The 27484-nt window shown below is 32.3% G+C and overlaps 3 protein-coding genes across 4 annotated transcripts; 1 reads left to right on the top strand and 2 right to left on the bottom strand.

The window, feature by feature from the left end:
* LOC114373034 (NAC domain-containing protein 22-like) lies at positions 1–2133 on the top strand. Its single transcript, XM_028330588.1, has 3 exons — positions 1–298; positions 442–710; positions 1385–2133. The coding sequence occupies exons 1-3, from the start codon at positions 106–108 to the stop codon at positions 1829–1831; spliced, it is 909 nt and encodes a 302-aa protein (XP_028186389.1). The 5' UTR covers positions 1–105; the 3' UTR covers positions 1832–2133.
* An 8762-nt stretch (positions 2134–10895) lies between these two features.
* LOC114376127 (scarecrow-like protein 23) lies at positions 10896–12988 on the bottom strand. Its single transcript, XM_028334060.1, has one exon. The coding sequence runs from the start codon at positions 12706–12708 to the stop codon at positions 11380–11382; it is 1329 nt and encodes a 442-aa protein (XP_028189861.1). The 5' UTR covers positions 12709–12988; the 3' UTR covers positions 10896–11379.
* Positions 12989–16136: 3148 nt separating this feature from the next.
* LOC114374974 (myosin-2-like) lies at positions 16137–27026 on the bottom strand. Of its 2 annotated transcripts, XM_028332702.1 has the most exons (7): positions 26859–27023; positions 22524–22626; positions 18480–21665; positions 18084–18326; positions 17788–17946; positions 17297–17452; positions 16137–16849 (listed from the first exon to the last, which is right to left on the bottom strand). In XM_028332702.1, the coding sequence occupies exons 2-7, from the start codon at positions 22605–22607 to the stop codon at positions 16604–16606; spliced, it is 4074 nt and encodes a 1357-aa protein (XP_028188503.1). In that variant the 5' UTR covers positions 22608–22626; positions 26859–27023; the 3' UTR covers positions 16137–16603. The 2 variants fall into 2 exon arrangements, with proteins under 2 accessions (XP_028188503.1, XP_028188504.1); XM_028332703.1 differs by lacking the exon at positions 17297–17452 and having other exon boundaries at positions 26859–27026.
* Positions 27027–27484: the final 458 nt, after the last annotated feature.

Raw genomic sequence — 27484 nt, 5'->3', positions numbered from 1 at the left:
CTTATATCAACTAACTTTGTGTTCCTCCGCAGAAAAATAAAAAGTAGGTAAAGTGCATAGTAGCACTAGCTAAACAGTACGTAGTGATCATAAGCAAGCATACTGATGATTAATATGGCAACCATGGAAGACATGAGCAACATGAGTGGTGAAATTACACTTCCAGGGTTCCGATTCCACCCAACTGAAGAAGAGCTTCTGGATTTCTATCTCAAAAACATGGTTGTTGGCAAGAAACTTCGTTACGATGTTATTGGTTTCCTCAACATCTATCAGCATGATCCATGGGATTTGCCTGGTAATCAATCAATTTAATTAGTTAAAGCAAATCATGTCTTTGTTTTAGTCTATGATTTGTGCATGCCACTTAATTGGTATGGCATGTAATATAATATATATATTCATGGACATTAATTTGACAATGTTACATATATATTTTAGGTTTGGCAAAGGTTGGGGAAAGAGAGTGGTACTTCTTCGTGCCAAGGGACAAAAAACATGGAAGCGGTGGAAGGCCAAACCGCACCACTGAAAAAGGGTTCTGGAAAGCCACCGGTTCAGACCGGAAAATAGTTACCTTATCTGATCCAAAGCGCATAATTGGGTTAAGGAAGACCCTGGTTTTCTATCAGGGAAGAGCTCCTAGGGGATGCAAGACCGATTGGGTCATGAATGAGTACCGTTTACCTGACAATTGCAAACTACCCAAGGTATATACATGATATTATTATCTCAAATCAACTATTACAATTTTTATTTTTTATTTTTTAGGCTGCTGTGATGAGAAAAAAATTAGATTCCTGCCACGAGTATTTCATATCACATATTCATGTCCCCATCTTTCCTTTGCGCGTCAAGTAATTTCTCATTCAAATTTGAGTAATTAGAATAATTTTGTTGACTTTTACTTGAAAGTCATGCAAATGATTTAAACATAACATAAAAGTTAAACTCTTTAAATTAGTATGTATATTTATTTATAAGTTTAATTGACATAAAATGTCGGAGTAATATTTTATTGGAGGACATCTTAACTGTATATCCTATTTTTTCTTTGTTTATTTCGTTACTTTTAACTTCTTTCAAAATACCAGTAGTTTTCCTAGGTACAAGTGTATCGTTAATAATAGGGAAGGAAGTTTCCAAGAAGAGACAGAAAAGAGAACGATAGTTACTTTCTGTACGGCTAGGATGTGAATACATTTAGTGTGGACCCTTTTGGTCTTTTTATGAACCCCTTTGTTCCATTCACAATAAAGCTAAGAAATATGCAACTTAATGTATGTCTTTAAATTCCAAGTAGTTAACATTACATTACAAATTAATGGTACTAAAAGTAGTTAATATAAATAAACCATTTAATGATTGTGATATTTGGGTACAGGAAATCGTGTTATGCAAGATATATCGAAAGGCAACTTCGTTGAAAGTGCTGGAGCAAAGGGCAGCACTAGAGGAAGAGAGAGAGAAGAAGCAAATGGTTGATAATTCCCCTGCTTCTCCTCCTTCCTCCACGGACACCATGTCCTTTAGCAGCCCACAGGAAGAGCAAAACGTGCCCTTGCCCTTGTTGCAGCATGTTCTTAAGAAAGAGTCTGAAACAACTGAAGACATGGTAGTGTCAAAACAAGAAAAAACAACGAACCAATTGACCTTAAAAGACACCAAAAGCACTTGTGGCACATCACTTCAAATGCCCTTTGGGAAAGAGAAGCTGCCAGACCTTCAGCTTCCTATGCTCTCGGATTGGACCCAAGATACCTTTTGGGCTCAGTTGAATAGTCCTTGGCTCCAAAACTTTACTCCCACCAATATTCTAAACTTCTACTGACTCCACTCTATGTGCATCATTACTCAAATATAATATATCAACTGCAAGTTAATTAGTCAATATTACCTATTTATTTTGGAATGTATATGCAGTGAATTAGTAATTAATAACGTTTTTATTATATTAACTCAATTAACTAGACATGTTTTCATGCACATATATGTTTTTTCCTATCAAGTTCAGTCTAGCTGGAACTTGTTGTCAACCCTTTACCCCTGTCCCTTGAAGATGTTTCACTCTTTCAATGAATGTTCAAGAAGTAAAATTCATCAGCAGATTCAATTCGGCAGTTTCACTATTCACTTTTTGGAGATTTGTTTTAATAGCCATTCTGCTCTTGTTCCAGCCCATGAACATTTGACATTAAGATTTAAGGATCACAGTTCCTTTTATATTTCTTTGCAATAAAGAAAACTTGTTTCCTAAGGTCATTTTGGAACACTTCAATTCTAGAATTGAAATCATTAAATTTGAAATGAAATTAGTTAGGCCGAATTTACATACCATGAAGAACTAAACTCCAAAATCCAAATAGAGGACGTGGCCTAAATCCTATTAATATATCAAAGTAGTTTTCAAGAAGAGTTGTACAAAAAGGAGAATTTTTTACTTAGACGTGGACGTGCCTAATGCACTAATTTAGACATCCAGTTCGGTTAGGTTATGTCCTTGTTTTCAAAAAACTTCTATCAGATCAATTTTGGTAAAATGCAATTAGTGTAAATGAGGAGAAGTAAATTCAATTATTAAAATCAATGGCTAAAAACATTTTTTTAATTAGGTATTCTTAGTTAAAAGTTAAGGATTAATCTCTCTAAATAATGAAATTTATTTAAGGGAGAAGAGTGACCTAAATCCTTCTTTTAATGTCAATGTTCTGACTTTAAGTGGCATTGTTGGAGCTCTCGTATTTAAGGTATTATCTGCTTAGGTATTCGATAATTGTCACGATCTTATCCTTACAAAAGACACATCAATGACTTGAGGATAAATGATGTTTATAAACAAACCGTGATCTTAGACTCTTAAACGATGAGACTTTGTGACTATCAGAACATCTACCAATTACACCATAACATGCTGGTGAATGATGACTATAAACTTAATTGATTACTATTTAAAAAAAGATTTTAGATTATGAAAATTAAAAAGAAAACTTATTTAATAAAAGTTTCGTTCAAAATAAGTTTAAAAAATAATTTACTGCATGATTGAGTTGTTGTAAAAAATGTTGCTACACCCATTTTAATGCACATCCAACGGAGCAATGCATAAGAAATGATTGAGATTAGTTTGCAAACTTAATTTTGAGGCTTGTGAACATTTATTCAAACATATTCTTATATCTTCAGATGTGTTTGTTGGCAATTTTTTGAATAAATAATTTTATTAACCGTAATATTGTTATTTTGGGGCTAAAACCCAAAGAATTTGAACTAACTAAAGCAACCCCATCTAAAGGCAACTCCAGAGAGGTAAGCCACTACAGAAACAGAGTCAACGATCTACTGCTACTCGTAGACTACCACATCCACATTCCCTTCACTCAAGGTGTGACACCAGTTAACATTAGAGTAAAGAAAGGACTTTCTCCTAATGTGGTTCACAAGAGAGGCACAATACAAGGAGCATCCAACTTCCATAAATCTGATTGCAGTCCCGAAGAACATGAATAATGGTCTCATGATATGATGATTCCACGCGAACATGATCCATTAATAGTAAATTGTCATATTCTATTTGTTGGAAGCCATTATATGTATGTAAAATGTTAGTTACATATTAGTTACATCATTTAAAAAATTAGTTGCATGCTCTGATTGACTATATAAGTCCTATTGTACTCCTTGTAAATTTACCTATTTCATTATTCAATTCATTTTTATACTTTTCTTTCAATTCTCTCTTCTTAACCATGTTTTCTAACAAAAGACATGATTAATTTCCATCTTGTAAGGTTGCCCAACATTCCTAGAAAACAAAACTTAAGTTTTATCTTGTTGAGACATTGACCCCAGCTTTGGCAGAACAAATCAAGGCAATTATTGATAATTTCAAATTGAGATAGGTGAGAGAGTTTATGGTAATCTTTGGATAGCTGAACCGATTTCCACAGACCTTGATGCAACAATTGTATAAATTAATAAAGAATCCCCTAGGTGTACGCATCTGCTACGACAACATACATTTATTGTTTCTCCGATGAATGCCACAATAACTGCATCTAGGAGAGGGAAATGCATTTCATAATAACATTACAGTTTCATCGATCAATTTTCATTATGCCTATCATTTTTTACAGAAAGACTTTGTAATAAGTGAAATTAGAGGCTTGATTAGTAAGTTAGTTGTCATTTTATTTTAAGAAGATAATTAGTCATTAGCTGTCAAAAACAAAAGAAAAAAAGTAAGGAATAGGTTGCTTAAAATAGGAATAGCAGTAATTGAAGGAAAATCTGGATTAAAAGGATATAAATAAATGCTCTTATGTACATTCTTATTTATTCATGAATAAAGTTTTGAATTGTTCCTGGGTAAAGAGTGAATGAGGGTTGAATTGGATAATTTTATTTCCTATTGTTAGAGACTTAAAGTACAAGAGAAGAATCAATCCAAAAAACCTTATTATTTGAGTATCATCATATTAAGCCTTTTAACGGTCATAAATCCTGTTTTTATCATTAATGGAATGAATTACTTCTGGGACAATAATAAATAATGTCGTCTACAATATCTTTGTGAGACAAAGCTACTTTGAGCACAACTCTTACCAACTGATTGGTGACACTTTTTAGTCTATTAGCCATAATATGGTATAAAGGTTAATAGGTATAAATTGGTTGATAATCGTCCCAATATCGTAATCTTATTAAGAGTACTTTAATATTGTAATACAAACATCAATTCCAAACTCAAACTACCCGTTGCTGTCTCCCTGCTCTTCAAGTTTCGTTCTGTGTTCCATCGTTCTTTTCTCAACTCCATTTTGATCCAATGGTTGCTTGGGTGGGTGAACAAATATCAATTTATGCTGGAATTTATTTTGACTGTACCCTCACAATTATATGTTGTATCATGAAACATTTAATAAACATATAAGATAAAGTTATCTTAAATTGTTGGATTGTGACTGCGCCAACCTGTAGTTGCTTTTCAATTGTAGGGAATCTGGTGCGCAAAAGAAAGAGATGATGGAATTGGAACCATTGATTGGTGAGTGGCGTAGACTTCTTCAAAGGGGATAAATTTCAACATGAAAAAGACTTCTATGATATCCTCGTGTTAGCGAGTAAAATATTACGTTAGGTGTGTTTGATTTACAAAACCTATATTGTTTATGCATTTTCTTTGTTTCCATTATAACTGGATCAGTTACTTTGAATCACGATCCATTTTTCTCTTTCAAATTATGCATTTTTGCTTTTTGCATATTAGTGTTATTTTTGTGGTTGATTATTGTCAAAGGCTTGCTTGTTGACATTCGAAAGGAAAGGACAGATCGTAGTATTTTTGGCTTCACGTGGTATTTCCATTGATGGTTCAACATATATCTGGAAAAAATTCGACCAAAACTATTCTACCTAAAGGGAAGTTAGGCAACTTGCCATTCTGCTACATTAAACTTTATGATTATTTTTTTAATTGTGAATTCTGATCGAATAACATTTTTTTTTAATTTTGTAATTTATGTATTTGATTCAACATTTTTTATATAACTTTCTGAGAATTTTCTATATAAAAAAAAGACTATTTTAAAAAAATGCTATTAATTTGTTGATGGGTTTATGGTATTTTTGCGCCATAAACTTTATCAAAAATTTCGACGAAAGACTATGATTATACTATGCAAATTATTTAAACTTTTCATTATAAATCCGATTTTAATAGGTTAGATAAATTATTTAAAATTTATATTATTATTATGATTATTTACAATTTCTGATCACTTTTTGCACCCGGACTAATGGTAACAATTAGCCAAATTTCAAATTTTCATATGCAGAACGTTGAATTGAAGATTGGCCACATGGGCACCAAAGGGAGAACACGACTTGGTCGCTTAATTCAGGATCAAAATATTGAATTGTTCAAAAGTAAAATTTCTATTTTCAGTTTGTCTGATTGAAGAAAGAATACAAGGAAAGGAGAAAGAATATAAAAAAGAAAACGACCGAGAAGAAAAATAAGACTCAAAATGTTTTTTATTTTTATTTTCTGCGTAATATAAACAATTTTGGAAAGGAGAAAAAGTGATTTTATAAAATAAAAAATTGGGTGGAAAAAGTGATTTTATAATTTTTGAACTATATTGCTTCAATATTTTATATCTTTCATTATTATTTATAAGGATATAAAAATATATTTATTTTATCATTTTTATGAGATTGAATTCTCTTGGGCGAAGTTTTCATTTGAGTTCTCTCATGTGAAAATCTCCACCATTCAAATCTCACGTCCTCCTTTTTTTTTGTTATTTGAATTTTCTTTCCTACTTTTAATTGAATCTATCTTACAATTACTCCAAATCTTCAATTAACTTATAACTTATTTAACTAGTTAATATACTTGTTTAACAAAATAAAGACGTTTGAGGAATGAGTTAATCTCGCTTACTTATGACGTTTTCCTTTGAATTTTAATTGAAGAAGCGTTGGAAATTATAGTTTATTATATTTTTATTCACATTATTTAAATGAATTCCTAATTTAGTACATCCTTTCATATTACATTACATTATTTATTTCAATTTTTCGAGAAATGTTTTAGCCTTAGATTTTATATTTATTGATTAATTTTAAATACTAACAAATTAATAAATTAATGTAACAACTTTCTACCAACAATTTTTAGCTAAAAATAATCTTTAACTTAAAGTTAGTTTATCAATTATTTTTATAACATAGCCGTAAAATATTTGAAAAGCGAAAAGGAAAAAAAACAAGCTGTAAATTAAGGAAAAAGTTGGTTAGAAGTGGAGGTTTTGTCCTTTTTTATGAGACTCGTTGGCTGAAATGGACAAAAGATCTCCTGCACTCTTGAGTCAGAAATTGATGCTCTGGACTTGCTAGGATGTTTTGTGTGTTGTAAAATGATAATTTAAGTAAATTGAGAGTAATGCTTTGGCACTATTCCAAGTTGGACACGTTCAACTTCAACCACACTTGTTAACATTAACAACAGTTCAACAAAGCAGTTCCTTCAATAAAAGGGAATATGAGTTCGTAAATAACACTGCCATTTGACAAATTGAATTGACACCTAAGCTTTAGTCATGGAAGAAAGTGCAGAATTATAATTTTTTAAAACAATTATCCTCGGCCACGTTACTTGCTGTGGAACATTTCAAACACCATTCGTCCAACCAGAAACACAAGTAAAATGGGTTTAATTCAGTAAAAAAAAAAAAAAAACTCCGAATCTTTCTGTTTCACTCTTTTGAGGTCCAACAGCAGAAGCCCAATCGCCTATTTTGTTTGTGTCTTTATTTTTTATATTGTTTGTGTTTATTTTTTATTGTGACTCGTGAGAATCACTTTCTTGTTCCGCTAGGCTATATAGTTTCGAACCATTATAGAAGTTAGCATCATAGGTTGGGCCAAGAATAAGGTTGTCTTATTCTCTGGAATGATCCGGCTATGGTTCCAAAAATGAGATTTTCTTTAAATTTACAAAAAGAGTTGAACAAAGACAATTTCGTAACGAGAAATTGATTGTTACCCTTTTCCAATAAAATAATAGTATGTAGAACTGTAGAAGAGATTTTATGTTGTTTTTTTATTGTGAGTTGCCAGAGTCGTTTTCTTGTTCCGCTAGGCTGTAGTTTTGGGCCACACTGGGGAGGTTAACATCATTTGTTGGGCTGCAGAAGGTTGTCTTATTCTTTGGATTGGATCCAGCTAAAGGTGACAAAAATGGGATTTACTGTACTTTAGAAATTTACAAAAAAGAATTCCGTAGACCAATGATGACTCAAGTTTTTTATTGGTTGAATCGTGTTTATGGTCCAAATGGGACTATCCGGTAAGGGACTGGATTCGAATTCTGACGCAATAACCGTCCAAAGTCATGTTTATGGTTCATGAAAATAACTTTTTATTGATGAAAAATGATTTAGAAATGGTTCACATGTGATTTCAAGTCAAAATATGGTGTTTTGTGAGTCACAAGAGTAACTACTTAAAAAAATTATCAATTATTTTGATTCATTCGGATGCTCTTATGAATCAAAGTAATCAATTATCTTCTAATAATTGGTCGATTTTTTTTTTCTTCTAGAGAGTATGCTTTGAATTCTGCCACCAAAGTAGTTGACTGCTTGGCTTGAGTAATAAACTGCATTGCCTTATTTGGGATTGATAATCCTTTGGATTGTCAAAATGTTTCGATACTTTTAATGAAATCCAAGTTACTTGTTTTGAATGTTATCTACCTTGTTTTCTAAACTTTATTTAGGATGTCTATTTATTTTCTTTTATATTGGTGTTTTTATTTTAGTTATAAAGAAAAAATAGTTTTAATGGATTGATAAAATATAAATAAATAAAAAGATAGTCCAAAATGCACAAAAATATGGCGTTTAAAGCATTGATTTCCCCCACCATATTGTACATCAAACCCATATATAAAAGGATTAAGAGAAGGAGAAATAGGGATATTTGGACACTCATTACCTCTCTCCAAGATTTCTTTGAGTACAATAAAGAGAAAAATGTTCACGTCTCTTCAAGGATCTGTGGAGGTTTCTTTTATCCTTTCTTATTTTATATTTCTCTAGATAAACCTTTTTTTTTATGAGATTTAGTTGATTTGTTTTTTTTTTCTGTCTAGCTTTAGGTGAATTTTTATGCGATCCTTAGATATCTATCGTGGATTATTAATAAAATTTGATCTTTATATTTTGTGCTTAACGATTTTAAGACTTGATTAATTTTAAGATGATTGTTGATCTATATTGTGAATTAAAATTTCCTTTATAGATGTACTAAGAGACATAAACCTTTTAATTCCTTAAGCTAGGAATGGTTGTTGGCTACTCTCTCTGCCTTTAGGGATTTCTACCCCTGAAAGTATTTTCTTTTAATTTGAACTTTTTTTTTACATAAACTTTAATTTTACCTAAGAACTTGGGGTTCTTATTTTAAAAAACAAAAGGTTTAATTGTCAAAGGAGTTGTGATTTAAATAAAATAGAAAATTTAGTAGAGAAAGTAGAAACCAAAATTAATAAATGTCTGTGTTAGAAATTATAAAGGAAATTGAATGAAACTTAATGATTTTCTCATTTGAATCAAATTAGTTTCTCTTGTATTTTATGTTTTCTCATACCTAAAAAAAACAATCCTTTTTTTAATTTAATTTGAATTGCCATTTTCATCAAACAGATCAAATTTATATATATATATATATATATATATATATATATATATATATATATATATATATATAATTCCTGTTAGAATTGTTTTTGTGAGCTACAAAACACTTGATCTTAGAAAATTACACTTGAATTTAATCCTTTTTATTACTTGCAATGAGTTAATACACTTGTCGGGTCCCATCTCAGGTAGATAATTTGTTCACACTTCGTTGAGAACACAAAATTAACATTAAAAAAATAACTTTCCTTGAGATGCCAAAAAATTACATTGAGTCATTAACATAAAAAAGATTGAAGATCAAACTGGACTTTCATTGGCATAACTTGATCATAATTGAGTACTACTAGTGCTCCTTGAATGTTGGTCACTGGTCACTGCAACGGTTTGTTAGAGAAGTTGCTATGGCTCGAGGTGCAATTGGATTTTATCAAAGGCGTGGCTTCAAAAATCAAAAGTGTGATGTTGAATTTCTTTGAAAATTGACGAAGTAATTATGGTTTAAGGATAGTTAAGAAAGATTGTCCAACTTTCGGAGAAATATAGATATAAAGGTGGGTTTAAGGATGTGATGGAGATGACACATAATCATAGCATGTGTTGGGTTGACTTTTATAATAATATCACCTTTAGACCTAATTAAATTATCTATTACATGTAGGAAGAGATTGATAAAAGAAATATGTAATATAATAAGTATCTCAGACGACTTATAATAGTAACTTGTATTAAGAATATATTATATTATGTTTTTTTTTACAACATTCTGTTATGTTACTACGTTTTATTTTTATTATAATGTTTTGAGTTATTTTTTAAAAAGAAGTTTTTCAAAAAGTAAATTTATTCCTCCTTTTGGCTAGAGTAGTTTAGCCAACTACAACCAAAGCAAATGGGTTGAGAAATATTAACAATATATTATTTCAAAAATAAACTTAATTCTTGATTGAAATTTATCAAAATTTACAAAATCAATAAAGCTTAATAATAAAGAATAAAACCCACAATGTCATAATTACTAATAAATTTATTTACTAATAAGAAAATTATAAAAAAAAAAGATAATAGTATTAGAAAGTGTTTATTAATATTTTTCTATTTTAAAACTTATTTTACTACGTAGAATACTACGTGTCAAAAAATGTTACAAATAACTAATTTGTAATTAAATTTTTTATATAATTATCTTTTGGGCTCGTAGTCAGTCCTTCATTCTTATTATTCAAGTTTCTTTTTATGCATTCAATGATTATAAAAAAAATGGTTTTTATCTTGTTATTCCCTTTCCAAAGCAATCTGGTTCAAGATATCGTCAAACACCGCATGAACTTTAATTGAGGAAATCTTCTTTAAAATAAAATAAGTTATAATAATTATTGACTAAAAAGTTATCATAAAATTTAAAAGTTAAATAAATATATAAATTATGACGTGCATGTAAATCTTTATTCATAATATCAATTATTAATTTTCTTATTTTATCTTCTAAAATTTATCTCTCATTTTAAAGAATTTTTTTAAAGATCATTTAATAGAAACTAAATGCAAACAGAAACAAGTGAACACCTTAATACTGGCCTCTCCCAAATTATTTCGTCTTAGCATATTTCAAATGTTATAGTACTGTCTACATATGCAACAGCCCTTTACTGGTATTTTTTTATAGCTAAAATAACAAAAAAATTAGCATTGATTACTAATACTCTTCATCATTTTTTTGCTAAAATAAGTAACAATTCATTAAACATGAGAAGACATAAAAAAAAAAAAGTTGGGTCCACCAAGAAAATTGTAAGGTGAACTCTCACTCTCTCCACAAGAAGGCGATGAGGAAATTGACTAGTAGAAGTAGAAGTAGAAATATTCTTGGGCTTTGTGTGTAGCCTAGTGGAACCAGTGGACGTGGATCTAACGTCATTCCCTTCTTAATTCTACTACTACTATCATTATTTATTGAACCTATGAGGACTGGTGTTTGGTATCCACAACCACATCATTATCGGTATTATTAATTTATTACTATACACAACCCCCCATCATCTCATACCATATTGCATAACCTCTCCCATCTAATGGGAGAAAACCCTAACAATTTGAGTCTGAATCAATTAAACAATTAATAATAAATAAATTCCAAAAGCATAGTTGATAGTTGCAATGATTCATAAAAGTTTCAATCAGGATAAGTAATCATCAAATCTGACGGTTGCCAAGCGGAGGCGATCAACAGAGACAAATCCTTCCAACCAAGCTTGAGGGAACCATTCTCTTCGACCAGTGTATACCCTCTCCAAGGGAACATTCCCAGCAACAAGCTCGCTTGTGCAGCCGGGTTGCCCCTGAGCGAAACGGGCCCAAACCCGGCCCGTTTCAACTCATCCCCCCACCTCTCCAACTTAACCTCGCCGGTCCTCTTGGGCCCGCCCACGGCCACGATGTTCCTGATCTCGCAGCCCAACAGATGCTGCTCCACCGTGTGCCTCTCCAGGCTGTCCGCACCCAAACCATCCCCTAGCGCGTCGAACAACGCGCTGTAATAATGCAAGGCCTCCACGAACCGCGCCAGGAAGCTCCCTGCGTGGCTTAGATCCTGCTCAACGGTCGTTATCAGTTTCGGCCGAAGTTGAGTCAGCAATCTCAACGTCCCTAAATCGCTCCCCGTTATGTCGTATAAGCAGTGGTGCATCCAGTGCACCACGATTGCCTCGTTAGGTCGAACGCCGAGTTGACTCAGTTCCGTCACGCTTCCGATTTTGCCTTCCACGGGGAAGAACTCGAAGGGAAGACCGAGCGAGCTCGCAAAATCGGCGAGTCTCCGGCCGGTGGAGTCGAGGAGCTCCGAGGAGGATCCGAATCCGGTGATTCTCACGGAGCGGATTTTTTTGGAGCGAGAGGCGAGGATGTGAAACAATCCTGGCCATTGGAGGCCTTGCATGATGTCGAGGTCGATGATGTGGACTCGATCCTCGCCGTCTAAGGCCTGGAAGATCGCCTGGTTCGCGGTGAAGTGCGAGAACTTCACCAGTGGCGACACCGAGTTGTAGGATTGGAACGCGTTGAAGATTTTCTGCGACTGAGTTAGGGTTACCGATTTCGCGGTCAGCGGAGAGTAGGAGCCGATGCAGGAGCTCACCACGCGCGCCTGCAGCGCCTGGGCGAAGTACGCACCGACGCGCTCCGGCGAGGTCCCGTACGGCGAAGAGAGTTCCGCGATCTCCGGGAGGAGGTCGTTGGCGAAGTCGAGGTTGTCCATGGCGACGCACTCCGCGCATTGGAGGAGCAGACCGAGGAGTTTGAGACCGGTGGAATCGCCGCCGTGAGGCTCGGGATCGAAGGCTTGCTCCTCCTCAGCTTCGGCCGTAGTTTTCTCGCCGGAGAAGTTGGTCCGCTTGAAGGAAGGTTCGTCGGCGGGGGAATCGCCTCCGGCGTCAACGGCGCGCTTAGTTTTCATAGCGTTGGGGTTTGAAGTGCGAGGGGATCGGGGGACCAAGCTTTGAAGCATGATCGGTGCGGGTCGAGAGAGAGAATCGAAAGCTTTGGAGGAAAGTTTTGGGGGAAAAGTGACAAAACTGAGAGGGAAAGACAAGGAAAGTTTGTGCAGATAGGTAGACGGTGTGTCAGAAAAGGAGTGTTTGGAGAGAGAGAGAGAGAAAAAAAATAAAATAAAATTAAGAGAGGTAAAAAAAAAAAAAAAAAAAGAAAGGAGACAGAAAGGGTGATGACTTTGTAGCCCAGAAAAGTTAGTTTGGGTGTTATGTTATCCTCTTTGGGTGCTCCGTTCTGTTATCGATATTTCGTCGTTACCTTGGTTTTTATATCCCCAAAGCCTCTCATTATTAATTTGTCTCGCTAATCACACTCATCATCTCGGGCTGTGGATTAATTAAGGAAGATTAGTTTTTTAATTGCGTCATCTTTGGTTGTGCCAAAAACCCTTTAATTTACTCATCAAATTTTGTCCTATGTCCTACGAGTAGGACACCCGAAAATGATATATGTCTCGTTTTATCGACTATTGATCAATGATCAACTTCCCCGTATTATAATACTCCAAAATCTGACGATGACCATTTATTTGATAATTATTACTTGCTTGCAGCCTAGTTTTGGTATTTTTCTTCCACTTGCATCATATCTTTATTTTTTTCGTCTGCTAAATAACTATTTCTACTAAAAATATATATATTAAATTGCATCGCACTATAATTGATAATTGAGGATCTATATTATATTTTAGTTGACTCGATTAAAAAAATATTTTAAGGGTATTTTTGTTTAGTGAGTATTGGGTTTTAATATTATTGATAAAAAAATTAAATATTTATTATTAACCTTAAAATCTTTAGAAATAAAATTAAAAACTTTACGTCACCTCAAAATATATAATATGATTGTTTAGAATTCTTTTTATGTGTCTTTTTTAATTTTAATTTAATATTTAGAATATATAAAATTAATTGTCGATTACTCGTAATCACAGAAGTAAAACACACATCCTTACGTATAAAATCAAGAACGATTGGTAACAGTTTTATTTATATCAAATATAATGTTTTTTCAACTTCCCTGAAAAACAAGTTTGAAATAAAAGTATGGTTTCTTTAAATATATATATATATATATATTAAACATTTCTTGAAGATAATAAAGTGTAGTTATCTTCTTCTCTTCTTTTTTTCCTGGTACAATGCTACTTGATATTATATGAAGCTGATTACAACCTATCTAATTTTTTACTTGGGTTGGGGTATCCAACCCCAAAGGTTGGTAGCATGACCCCACGTACGAGTTAAAATTTGTGTTCTTTATCTTTTATGCATAAGTAAATTAACATTCTTAGAATAGAAAGTTTCTCACTTTTATTTTTCTTTTTTTCCCCTTTCTAAGTATCGTCATTCTACTATTCATATGATAATAATAAATTCTAAATTAACGGCAAAAAATCATTCGATTCCATCCAAACAAAACTCTTTATTCTCTCTAAACTACATGACTCGTGCCAAGCAAATACCAACAAGCTTTATTAATGTTATTACTCAGGTATTTTCGATACGCTGATTATTTTTGTATCCTAATAAAGCTCTCTCATGTAATAGAACAGTTTCACAAACCTGTTTTAATTAAGGCGACCAAATATATAAATCATTAAAAAAAAGTTGAAAATCTTGCTGAAATTTTGATTCTTTTTACTTTTGATCCAAAAAATTTCTTTTTTGGGCACATATTTCATATAGCAAAATAATTTATCTTTTAAATATATTAAAATAATCTCATTTTTTATTTATATTTGTATATTTTACACTTTGAAGTTTTAACTGTTTATCTCTTTCTATATGATCATTTGTCACTATTTCTCAATCAAATTTTAATAGATTTTTTTTTTAAAAAAAAATATCAATAAGAAAGCATAAACCTTATATTATAAATTATATTATTCATTTTAAATCCATTTTTTAAAAGGGTGTAAACCCAAATTATCGATAATATAGAGTAGTGTTTACAAATATTCATACCATATTGTAAAAAAATTATTAAATAAAATAATAAATATATTAAATATTTTAAAAGCATAAAACACATTCAATACTTAAGAGGCGTTTATTTTACGAAAACATCTTGCGTTTCAGGAAATCACATCCCCAAGAATATTATAGTTATGAATATTATTCTTTGGAATATATAAAAATGTGTTTCATTAACTTTTAACATTCCTAAAAATATTTTTAAAGTTTTAAAATAATAAATAAAATGGAATTTACAGTGAAGTTAGAAAATAACTTCCAACATTTGTACCAAAATGTAACTTTCTCACTCCATTAGTATGAGAATAAAAAGTTGTGAAAACATAAGAATGTTTTTTTTTAGAATAAAGGATATTAGAAAAATATTTTCTGATCATCTTCTAAAAAACTTGGGAATAAGCATTTTTACTTTCATTTTTAGAGGGTGTAAGATGGTTATTTGAAACAAACGTTTCCTTATTGTATTAGAATAATAGGAGGATTAATAAGAATATATATATATATATATATATATATATATATATATATATATGAAAGATTCAAATATAAAATTGTACTTGAAAATAGTTAAATTTGTTGACCTTCGAAGCAGTTTTATGTTATGATGATTGCAATCATAAGTTAAATGAAATTAATGTCGTGGATCTTGTGCGACCGAAAACAAAACAAGAACAACAGAGTGGTAAGAAAAACAGGCTATCATTTTCTGAACAGTCCCTCTTATTCAATATTCAATGTTCCGAAACTTCTACCAATGACTATGGTCCAGTCAGTTCGGTCACGATGAAATTGCTACTAGTTATGAAAATATGCATATGTTATGTGGTGGAGATTAAATAAGAAGAATATGAATTCATTTTAAAGTGAACAAGTTGTTTCAGAGAGAGAAATAAAAATTAGGCTTAATTATATTTGAGTAAATTACTTTAATGCCTCATGAGGTTTTTTAAATATTTCTATTTCTTTTTTCTTTATAACTAAGATGAATATTGATTTTGTTGTCTTTTTTTTTCTTATCCAAATTAAACAAGAGTGAATAGTATACACCTCCAATTTATTATTAATCCGATTAAGTATATAGTCGAAAATTGCCAAACACCAGGTTAATTGACAGCAAATCATATTTCACAAAGGCAAATCAAACAATTCCAAGTTTAAATACCGTCAAGGTAAATATCTTTATACGGTTAACTAATTAAAAATTACTTCAAACATAAAAAATTTATATGTACTCCACATATAATTTTGAATTAATATAAAATACAACTGATACATTATAATGCAAGATTGAGCAAGATCAATACTATAATTAACTTCATTTAATTAATTCTTCAAAAGTTATTGTAAATTGTAAAATAAATTCAAAAACAAATTGCGCACAGTCCAGCCGAAAACACATTTCATACAATTAATAAATACAAAAACAAAGCAAAATTATTATAAGAAATAGATTTCTACACCCTAAGCAAAAATATTTTCCCCCCATATATTATACACAGCAGGGAGGAGAAAGTAAATAAATCTTTACACCATGTTTAGCCATTTAGGTACAAAGTTTTCTAGCTGCCCAAATGGCCAAATCCTCCACTCCAGACATAAAATTGAGAAGAAAAATGTGCTCCATAGCAAAAACAGCTCGCGCTCAAATTATTAAAATTCCAAAAAAAAAAAAACATTAACCAAACCCCATTTCTTTTACACGCAGGCAAGGGATAGGAATTAAAACAAGTTCCCTGACCAAGCTGATGACTTGAGTTTGAAAGCCTTTCAATCTGGTATTTAATCTTAATCAACGGGAAAGGAGAGAAAAAAAAAACATAAAAATGAAAAAACATGATGAAAATAAACAAAATCAAAAGCCATAGACTGCTGATACTAGTAACGCTTCCCAAGAATTATGCCAAAGACAATGGACACAAGAGCTACTCCCAAGATGAACTTGAAATTTATGATAGGAGAATCATGGCCAGTTTGAACATGAGTCTCGGATGAAGATGATGTTTGAGCACTTGTTACTTCTGACTTTTTCTTGCTCTTTCTTTTTGATGGAATTGAAAGGCTTGATCCAATGTCCCTGGATTTTACTTCCAACCCTTCTTTCTGATCAACACCCTCATCGCCCTGAAACATCATTAGAAAATAGAAACATGTCATTTAATTAGAATAATCCTTGGACCTAAACTAAATAGTAGAGATTTCATTTGTTTTCTTGGACTCTAATGTTTTTAACTTATCCATTTCACTTTGACAAGGTATAAGTTTGTCTGGGGGAAGAGTTCAAATTTCAACATTCTCCAAATCATAATAATATTATATTTCCACAAAAATGACGAATATTTTCAGAAAATCAGCCCCTCCCCAGGCTCCCAATAAAGTCAATGAAAATATTGCTGAGGAAGTGTTTTGATGGCATTCGTTTGATGTCATTTGGGAAATTGAAATGAATGCAAATCATGTCATTTCTGGTTATAAAACTACAAGGAGGAACATTATCATGATGCCAAAAGATTTTCCATTTGTTCAAACACAAAAACACGAGTGGTTGGGAACTTTTGGTAGGAGAATTACCTTGACTGAGGATTTATCACCAGCGACTTGCAATTTCTGCTCTAGATCTGTCACTTGTTTCTGTAAAAGAGAGATATCATTTTTCTTAGTTTCAAGTTCTTCAAGAGAATTCTTCAATGCTGCCTCTAGTTCCAACTTCTGGGACTCTGCTCCTTTCTGTTTTTTTTAAATAAAATAACAAAAATCAGTGTGACACACATCACTTATATAAGTGGAGAAATTATCACATGGTTCAGACCACCACGTGAACAAGGTCACCATCAATAACCACGTAACACATAACTAAGTTTTTTAACTTATGAACAAGAGTTAATAAAATTCGATTATGTGTCATGTAGAGATTGATTGGGATTTGAGACCATAGTAGTCCGGGACTAGGTAATAATTCTTCCAACGATGAGAGAATTAAGTTTTTTTTATCATTTTTCTTTTTTCAACATTTCTTGTTACCATGAAAAAATATGTAATTCGAGTGAAAGTATATGGGATACCTGGTTAGCAATAGCATCCCGTGCAAGTTGCAACTCTTTCTCAAGTTCTGCAACCTTATCATTCAATACATTTCTATCATTGAATTTTTGTGCATAGTCTTCCAACTTTGAACTTAAATCTGCTTCTCGTTGAGAAGCAGCAGCTTGAACACTTTCAACCTGCAAAACATCAGATTAAATGATTAATCAGCAAAGTTCATTCAATTTAACAGTATTTTAACAATTTAGTTCCCAATAGGTACTATGTTTCTAAACATTGCACTTAATTACAAAAATCAGGAACTCTCAGCACTAACCTCTTCATTTAGTCTAGATTCAGCTTGTGCCAGTTTCCCTTCAATTTCCTCCAGCTGACTTTGCAATGTAGATTTCTCAGCAACCTCAACTTTGAGAGTTTCAACCTCAGATCTCAGGGAACCTTCAATTTTCTGTTGTTCCTTCAGCTTCTCTTCAAGGTCAAATATCAGAGACTGAAGTTCCTTCTTTAAATTCTGATTAGTTTCATTGAGCATGTTCTTCTCATCCCCCACTGAAGATATCTGCAAGTTGATATCATTTCATTCAAAGATCAATTCTCTATTAATCATGATTTACACAAAATGATTATTTCAGGAAATTATATTACCACCCCTAGCAATAGAAGAAAGAAAATAGGGGAATATCAATACGAATAGTCTGTATATTTCACGTACCTGTGAATTTAATGTCTGCACTTCTGCACTATGTGCTGTCCCTAATTCTTTTATGACATCCTTCAAGGTGAGTAGCTCTTTAACTGTTTCCTCCTTCTCAACAAGTGCTGCAGAGAGCTTCTCCTGTAAATCACTTAATTTAGATTCATAGCTAGCTATTCCCTGATTAAGCTTTGAGTTCTCTTCATTCAGCCCTGTAGTTTCTTTTTCAAGATGGAGTGACTTGTTTTGAAGATCCTCAATGACAGTTTCAAGATGCTTTAATTTTACGAGACTCTCCTCCAGTTCAGCTTTATGAGTTCCAGAAGTTGCAACTGCTTCACGTGCCTGTTCTTCGAAAAGCTTTATTTGGTTATCTAGTGTACTCAGCTTCTCATTCAATTCTATGGTTTCTGATTCCTTCTCAGTATGCCTCTGCAATGCTTCTTGTAATTGTGATTCTACTTCTAGAATGCGAGCTTCATTTGCACGTTGAATTTCGGAGGATTTTGATTGTAAGTCATTCAGTTCAGTTATACTGTTCTTATGAGACACAAGTTCTTGAGCAGCGGCTTCCTTCTCTGATAGAGCATGGTTCAATGATTCTTCAAGTTCATCAATCTTGGTTTTCAGTTGAATGTTTGTTCCTACAAGTAATTCATTTTCACTAAAAGACTGAGAACTTTTGCTCTCGGCATCTAAAATTTGCCGTTTCAAATCTTCATTTTCACTTTCCAATGAAGTCAGTTTGCTCAAACTCTCTTCAAATTCATTCTTCAAGGATGTAGACTGTTCCCCAGCCTTTGCTATCTGTTCCTCCAAAATCTTAATTTTCTCAAGCAGGGACTGAACCTCAGAATCCTTGTTGTTGAATTTTTCTATAGCTTCTTGGAGTTTCTGTTCTGAATCTCTCGTCAGAGACTCGTGCAACAATTGAAGTTCTGAGTGTCTTGTAGCAGTCTCCTCTATATCTCTTCCTCTTACGACAAGATTTTCTTCAGAAGATTTAAGTTTCTCAATTATTTCACTCTCTCTCAATTCAGCAGCCCGGAGCTCACTTTCAGTGCTTTGCAATTTATCTTGTGTGAGATTTAAATCATCCCTCAAAATTTCCAATAGGTTTTCTTTCTCAGCAAGCTTCTCATTCAAACTGTTAGCAGCATCCTCTAACTTTTTCTTTTCTTCTGTCACAGCATTCAAAGAATCTTCCAACTCCTTTCCTCTTTCATTAGCCGCTTGCAGTGTAGTTTCGAGGGTTGAGGCTCGTGCTTGAATTGCCTCAAGTTCTGATGTCAGATTAGATACATCATCAAGGTATTTATTGGCCTGCGCTTCTGAAGCGTTACGCTTCTCATCTAATGTGCTTATTTGTTGTTCAAGTTCCTGAATTCTGTATTTCTCTGCTTCTAGTAACAACTCCAACTCACTCACCTTTTTATCAGTATCTTCCAATTTGGAGTGAGAACTCTGGATTAAATCTTCCAGTTCTCGGCTACGCTGATGGTTCATACTGGCTCGGTCTTCATGCTCAGCACACTTGCCGTTGATTGTCTTCAGCTCCTCCTCTAATTGTGAACTCCTTAAAGATGATTGATTTAATTCGGATTCAAGTTGAGCTACCTTTTCCGTGTATTCCTGTACCTGGCAATTAAGAAGATTCTTCTCTTCCTCGGCCTCTTCCAATTTTGCGTTGAGATTAGATATTTTCTCAGATAATTCAGCCACTTCTCTCTCAGCATCACTGGTTTTCAACTGTACTAAGTTTAATTGTTGCTCAAGCTCCACGTTCCTCTGCTCTGCTGCTATGAAGCGTGTTTCCAGCTCCCTCAATTGTGATTTTGCCTCTTCTGCAGCTGCAGTTGATGTCTGAATATGTCCCTCAAGTTCTAGGCTCCTTTGAGTAGCAGTAGCTGCAGCAGCTCCAGATTCATTATGGAGATCTTCCAAAGACTTCACCTTCTGTTCAAGCTCTGCACTGTTTGAAAGTGCCTGAGATAAAAGAGAATCTGTTTTAAGAAAATTTTCGTCTGAGAGCTTTAGCTTTTCCTCTAAATCAGCGCACAGCTCCTCAAACTTCTTCAAACTACCAGTTAGATCTTCCACGGTTGCTTCAAGAGTTTCTTTTTCTGTTTTAAATTTAGTCAGTTCCTCTTGTACAGTGACAAACTGAGCTTCCTGACTCTTGAGTGCAGCTTCAATTGATTCCCTCAATTTTTCCTCCTCCTGCAACTTGGACCTTGCAATTTCTAACTCAGAAATTTTTTCTTGCATTTCTTCCTTTGTAGAGGCCAATAGATTTTGAAGTGCTAACATATCTTCCTTTACCTGTGTTTCTGAAGTCTTTATCAGGTTTAATTCCTGGGTCAACTCGTCCACTAAAGAGTCCCGTGAAGACAGTCTTTTCTCAACTTCCAATAGCTGGGATTTTGAGAGTGTCAACTCCTCCTGGATGGTAGAGAGTTCTGCTGTTGTTGTTTTAAGTGCTTCTTCAACCTTTTGATTTTCAGCAATCTTATCATAAACTCCCTTCAATTCTTCCTTAAGGGATGACATCTCATCTTCCATTCCTTTTGCAGTCAGCTTGGCTTCTTCAAGTAGTCTCTCAAATTCTAAGGCCTTCTTTCCCTCAGATTCAGCATGTGAACCACTTTGCTTATGTAGCTCCTCGAATTTCCGTGCCTCATCTGCTGAAAGTTGTAGCTCATCCTGCAATTCCTGCATCCTCTTTCTGGAGTTTTCAAGCTCAAGGTTCATACCATCAAATGCTTCCTTCACTTGAAAAAGCTCCTTCTGCTTCACTTCTTGACTTTGTAGTGCCTCTTCAAGAGTGCCGAGCTGCTGATTATATCTATTCTCAGCCTCAAGAATCTGCTCCTGCAATTTTTTGTGACTCAGATCGAGCTCTTCATATTTCTTTCCACTCTCCTCCAATTTCTCTTTTGTAACTGAGATCTCTCCCTTCAGCTGATCATTTTCATGCTCAGAGGTCTTCAAAGATTCTGTTAGTCTTTGGAGTTCAACCTCGAGTTCCTGTATCTTCTCTTGGGCTTCTAGAAATTCTCTGCTAGGAGAATCTGAGCTTCTTTCAGTTTTGTGGGACTTATCATCAATGACATTCTCTTCTTTCTCAACCTTAATGAATTCTCCATCAAAGGCATTCTCTTCCTCTTCTTTCTTAACTTCACTTGCCAGGTCTCCATTTGTCCCCTGCAATAAATCATTAAAAAAAATGCACATTAAACATTATATAGTTTGTACTAAAAGCTTGATACCACAATACTATCAAGTATCAACAGATGCGTGACCAATGCAACATCTAAGCATCTTAGCCTATGGTAAATGACTTAATGTAAATCATCTATTAAGAGTTAAAAGGTATGATCTCAAGTTCTTGGTTAATGGATTAAGCGTGCAGTAAGTGCTCACATTGTTGCTCTAATAACATATGGAAACAAAAGCAGCTGATCAAAGCTGCAGGTGATCAAGTAGAGAATAAATAAATAAAATATATACTCGAGTATCAACTAAATGAAGCATTATGCCAAGTCCATAATATGATTAGACTGGATTGACCTATCAAAATAGTGAAATAGAAGTTCTAAGTAATTTATTGGGTCTTGAAATTTATACTCTTTCAATTGATCATCATTTGTCAAAACAATATAATAACTTCTATGTCTCTTACAGTCTTCTTTTTTTTTATCGGCGTCTCATGTAATCTATCTGGATAGATACAACTATATCTTTAAAATTTGAAAATTTTCAAACTAAGCATACAGAGAGAGAGAGAGAGAAAACAGCAAAATGGCATCATTCTTTTCTGTATCATCTAATTCAGTCCTCATCTCCCATCCTCGTAATTCAATACCATTTCCACAAACACACAATTACTGAGTCTAAATGGAAGTAGGTGTGCACAATCTGTGGATTACATAAAAATATCCAATTGGAACTGGGAAGCCCAATAATGATCAGTTCAACAACGAAGCATATGCTAAAAAGAAACTTTAGAAAGAACTTATGACTAAGTACTTGTAAAATAACGAGTGAAGAAGACAATGATACCTTAATGCTATCATTCTTATGATCCGCCTCCTCAGCCACCTTTGTCACTGAAACTTCTGATATGACTTTTGTCTCTTCTTCCATGTTCGCTTCCTTATATTGACTGCTTTACAAGCCAAGAAAAAATAAGAGGATTTTAGATGTAGTTAGCGGGATATAGACTTAGTTGTTGCTGTGGAGGTACTTAATTCACAATCCTTTTAATGTAACAAATGAAATACGCATAATGGAATACATATATAAAATAAGAAAAAGAGAGGTAGGGAGGCCAAATGAAGACCAGAACACACTTTGTACAAGAAAATTTACAATAAAATGATAACAAAAAGAGTATAAGATATAATAAATGATATCACGGAAAAAAATGTTGTATAAATTAGTACTGTTTTTTTATTTATAAAAATCAAACTCAAATACCGAAAGCGTTTCAACTACTGCACACTACTCAGCAAGCATAGCTCCAGCCTTGGTTATAATTTAGTACTGTTATACTTCTTCTGTCTCTAATAAGATCTTTTTTTAAAAAAAAAAAATTATAATTTTTTTTTGTAATTTTTAAATGTATTAATTATTTTTTCGTAAATATGTTTATTTAGTTATTCTCCCTCCAAACAGTAATAAAAAAATAAGTAAGTAGATAGAAAACAAAATTTAAAATTATAATATAAATAATTGATAAATTTAATATAATAATTATTTTGAATATGAATTAAAAGAAAATATCTTAATGGGTTTGAATTTCAGATGTGGGATTTATTCCAACAAGTACCAACATTCGAATAACACGAATACTAGTATTAATTTCAATTTTCAAGGCTATCGTCATTTATGAATTCATTGTCATAATAGTTTCCCCACATGACACAATAAATGAGCTCATTACGAATATGAAATTTATATGAAAAAATGCCACTTGCTAAAATTTTCTCCACAAATAAATCAATCAATTCAGCATTGCCCAATTAAATAATAGAGTACTGTACTCCATGTAGTAATTTGTATTTCTAAAACGGAGAACTTAATTCTACAAAGATAGAGCTATGCACAAGAGCGAGGTACTGTAAGTGTCACTATATGGGTCAATGATACGCAGCTATACTTTTGCAGCAAAACCTTATAATTCTTCTTTATCGTATATTTAGATATTTAAGGTTAACGTATCTAAATTAAGAAGTACTTAATAAAAGTAAAGTATTATATTTGAACTAAAATGCCTTTATTTATTACTTTAATATTTGTACTACTAGTAGCAAAATATTAAATAAAGATATTTTTGAGAAAAAAAATATTAATAAAATTTTTAAATTCTAAAACATCAATTATTTTGAGATAAAAAAAAGTAGCTAAAATATATATATATATATATAGGAAGGAGGTAGTAATTAAGTGATTTTGGACGTCAAGATTCGTGCTCCTCTAATTAAAATGATTTGGGGAGTAAGAGTTTGTGGCATTGTATCACAACTCTAGAGAGGGAAAGGAGACATAGCCAACTTGAACAAAAAATATGTATTTTCAGTGTATAATTGTGTAATAGTAGTATCATGTAATATGATAAATTGGACACGGGACTTAGTTCAAGTGGATTCATGGGAAAACATTGGTACAAATGAATATATTTTTTTATTTTCCTACTATTATTACTAATAAATGTACACCGTCAAATAATAAATTGTTGTTATAATGACTAAATTAATAAATATTTTCAAGCACGGTATGGGGGGGGGGGGGGGGACATAACTAGAGATAGCTACAACACCTCAAAAATGAATACATCGGATCAACATTAAATAATTAGATATATTTTTAGTTATGCTGTTTCTAGATATAATTTTTGAATTACAAAATCATGTAAAAAAATTAAATATAAAGTAATAAATGTAAAAAGATTCACCGAGCTTTATCACGTCAAAATCTGATATAATTTCCATGTACATACGAAAGAATCTCTACCGAACATGTGTGAAAAAATCAGTCCTGACAATAATAATTAATAATTAATGACAACTATTAACAAGTGTCATAAAATATTAGTAAAAAGTTAAAAAAATATTTATTAGTAAAAAATTATTAATACCCTTACAATTAAAAAAATCTTGATTAAATTAATTTGACAAGCAAAAGATTTGATCTGGTTACTGGTTCTGTGAAGAATTGAAGATGGCATATGAAAGACCAACGTGTATGTGGGCCCCTAAATGTTGTGTTACAGCTTGATCTCACATATAAGACATTTCCCTGTCCACTACCCATGCCATGTCCATTATACTTCTTTTCCTTTCCTAGCTTTGGGCCTATTTCCAAAACATTTTTCTTTCTTTTTTCTACTTTTCTACAAAAATCAAATCTACCATATAATTTTCCAATATGGAAGAAGATTGCATCTGGAACGTTGGTTAGACATAAACATCATGGGACCCAAAGATCTAACATTCAAAGTTAAAAAGGAATCCAGACGGAATTTGCTACCTGTGATATATGAGTAGGCCCACTTTTGATACTTAGCCACTGAGCCCCCACCAAACCTTTTCCTTTTCTATTAATTTAAATAAATATATATCCAGCAAAGTTAGAGCGCGTTAATTTCACCTTTTTCATTCATGGTAAATCATAATCATCTGCGCTCTTCACGTTGATGCTTTCAAAAAACAAAATAATTTAATTTAAATATTTTCAAAATCCAATTTAAGAATTCATTTATTGTTATTGTATAATTAAATTAATTGAATTAAAATCTATACTATTCTTTTGTGTACAATGACAACAATCAAGTAAGAACTAAGTGGGTTACTCCATAATTCATTGACTTTATTTTTTATGCAATGTTATATGTTACTCAATAATTATTAATTAAGTTTAATTTGCATGCAATAATATTAGTGTAAAACCCTCTAAAAAATGTCAATATAAAAAAATTACACTATAAAAATCAAAATTTATTACAGATATAACTTTTAAATTAGTTATTATAAAAATAAATAAACTTAATATATATAATAAGTTGTAATTGAATAAATATAAAATAATTTTAAACTAGCAAGATATTTTAATTAAATTTATGTTTATAATTATGATTATTAAATTATAATAATGATGTAAAAATAAATAAATAAATAAATTTAGTGCATACGAATCAAACAAAAGTGTTTATAATTCACTTCTAATTAAAAAAATCTTTACCAAAAAAGTAATGAGTTGTTTTAATTGTTCTCGGTTAAATGTTTCCTTACATAAGCAGGTTTTCTTTTTAAAAAATAGTCTTTAAATTATAATAATAAATTGTCAAATTCCTTAAAATAGGATCCTCCTTAGTTGGCTAGTTGCAAAAAGACAAACCTAGTAAAAGTGAAGGTCAGAGTAGTGTTTTACCAAAAAAATTAGGGGTAGTTGTGAACTCTAAGAATCAAAATTTACGAACAAAGGCTGGCCGAGGCAGAGATTCCTTCGAAGACCTTTTATAACAGTAATACACAGCTGCAGTGAGTGAAAACTACCGTTTCTTTACTTTGGTTTTTTAATTAAATAATTTTTTTTCTATCACCTATCATTGCTTTGTCACTCAAAAAAAAAAAAACATCAAGCTACATCTGAACGTCTTTATATATTTATATTTATATTTAAAAATCAAAGTATATATAATGTATAAAAGAATCACCACCTAACGCCTGAAAGCTAAGACACAAGAATCAATTAAATGAAAAGCTTCTTGGTTTGATAACGATCAGTTTTTTCTAATTTTTAAAGAAACGTTTCAACAGAAACGACTGATTGCTTTTAAAGAGATCGATCTCCAGATCAAAAACCATTTCTCAATGAAATCCGGGCAAAAAATTGTGATGGAATAATATGAATCAAAGTTAGAGATGAAAATTGAAGATTAAACTAAGCCCAACACGATCAAAACAATAAGGGAATGATGATCGGGGTGAAAAACATCAACTATTTGTGATCGATCAGAGTACTGAAACACTCTTCAAAGTTGTATCCTATGCACAGCAGAAAGTATATAGAACAAACACAACCATTGATCATAATGAGCAAAACATATATAGAGAGAGAATAGATTCTGATCCAACAGAATAACGATCAAGTATCAAAAGATCAAGGAGACAAATAAGATGGCATGATATGAAAATCAAAACAGCACATGCATAGAGCTAGCTTGGGTTATTGAGTATTCAGAAAAGAAAAAAAAAGACAAAGGGAATCCGAAAACAGTCCAAAGCAGCTAGGTTGGTTGGTCAATTCATTCGGCATGATAAACCGACAGACACACACATATGACATAAGTATATATGAGTAAGGAAAGGGGAAAGAAAGAGAGAGAATTCTTGCCTGGGAAAAGTTGCTTTGCTGCTTGCAGAAAATGTTTAGTATTGTTTGAATTGGGAAAATGGTGAAGATGGTGTGTGATGAATGATGAGAAAGAGATAGAGAGAGAGAGAATGAGGTATGTAATGTAGGAGGAGATGAGAGAAGACCATCTCTTCTTTTTTTTCTTTAGGAGCATTAAGACAATGGTGGTGGGGCCCTGTAACAGCCAATCCGGCACATTAGTGGGTCGGAACGCCGCTAGTTTAGATATAGCCACCCTTTTATAATTTATTTACCAATTAAATCTTCTTGTGTCATATTTCATTCATCATCGTTATATTCTTTTTCTATAAATATTCAAATATTAAATATAAAATTAAATAAGTTTTGAGTTTAATCACACGTACGATATTTATATTTAATCATAAATCATTATTTATATAATTTTTAAATTAATTATTGTAAAATCAATAAATTTATTATACATAATAAATTATAATAATTACATGATAATATAAATTGTATCTCACCAATTATTATCTCTCATTCAATTTAATGTATTAGCTCTTAAGGGTAATTTGTCTCTTTAAATAAAAAATTATACTGTTTGACTCTATTTGATAATCATGGTAAGAGGAAGTATGATA

This window comes from Glycine soja, chromosome 11, assembly GCF_004193775.1.
Source record: "Glycine soja cultivar W05 chromosome 11, ASM419377v2, whole genome shotgun sequence".
Taxonomy (NCBI): Eukaryota; Viridiplantae; Streptophyta; class Magnoliopsida; order Fabales; family Fabaceae; genus Glycine; species Glycine soja.
This window is presented reverse-complemented; position numbering and strand designations above follow the sequence as displayed.

What these genes read in the sequence shown, in the direction of transcription:
- LOC114373034 (XM_028330588.1), top strand. Translation starts at nt 106, where the DNA reads ATGATTAATATGGCAACCATGGAAGACATGAGCAACATGAGTGGTGAA. An exon ending in TGATCCATGGGATTTGCCTG is followed by an intron (nt 299 to 441) that starts GTAATCAATCAA and finishes TATATATTTTAG; the next exon opens with GTTTGGCAAAGGTTGGGGAA. An exon ending in ACAATTGCAAACTACCCAAG is followed by an intron (nt 711 to 1,384) that starts GTATATACATGA and finishes ATTTGGGTACAG; the next exon opens with GAAATCGTGTTATGCAAGAT.
- LOC114376127 (XM_028334060.1), bottom strand. Translation starts at nt 12,708, where the DNA reads ATGCTTCAAAGCTTGGTCCCCCGATCCCCTCGCACTTCAAACCCCAAC.
- LOC114374974 (XM_028332702.1), bottom strand. Translation starts at nt 22,607, where the DNA reads ATGGAAGAAGAGACAAAAGTCATATCAGAAGTTTCAGTGACAAAGGTG. An exon ending in ATAAGAATGATAGCATTAAG is followed by an intron (nt 21,666 to 22,523) that starts GTATCATTGTCT and finishes GATTTATTGCAG; the next exon opens with GGGACAAATGGAGACCTGGC. An exon ending in TGCAGACATTAAATTCACAG is followed by an intron (nt 18,327 to 18,479) that starts GTACGTGAAATA and finishes ATCAACTTGCAG; the next exon opens with ATATCTTCAGTGGGGGATGA.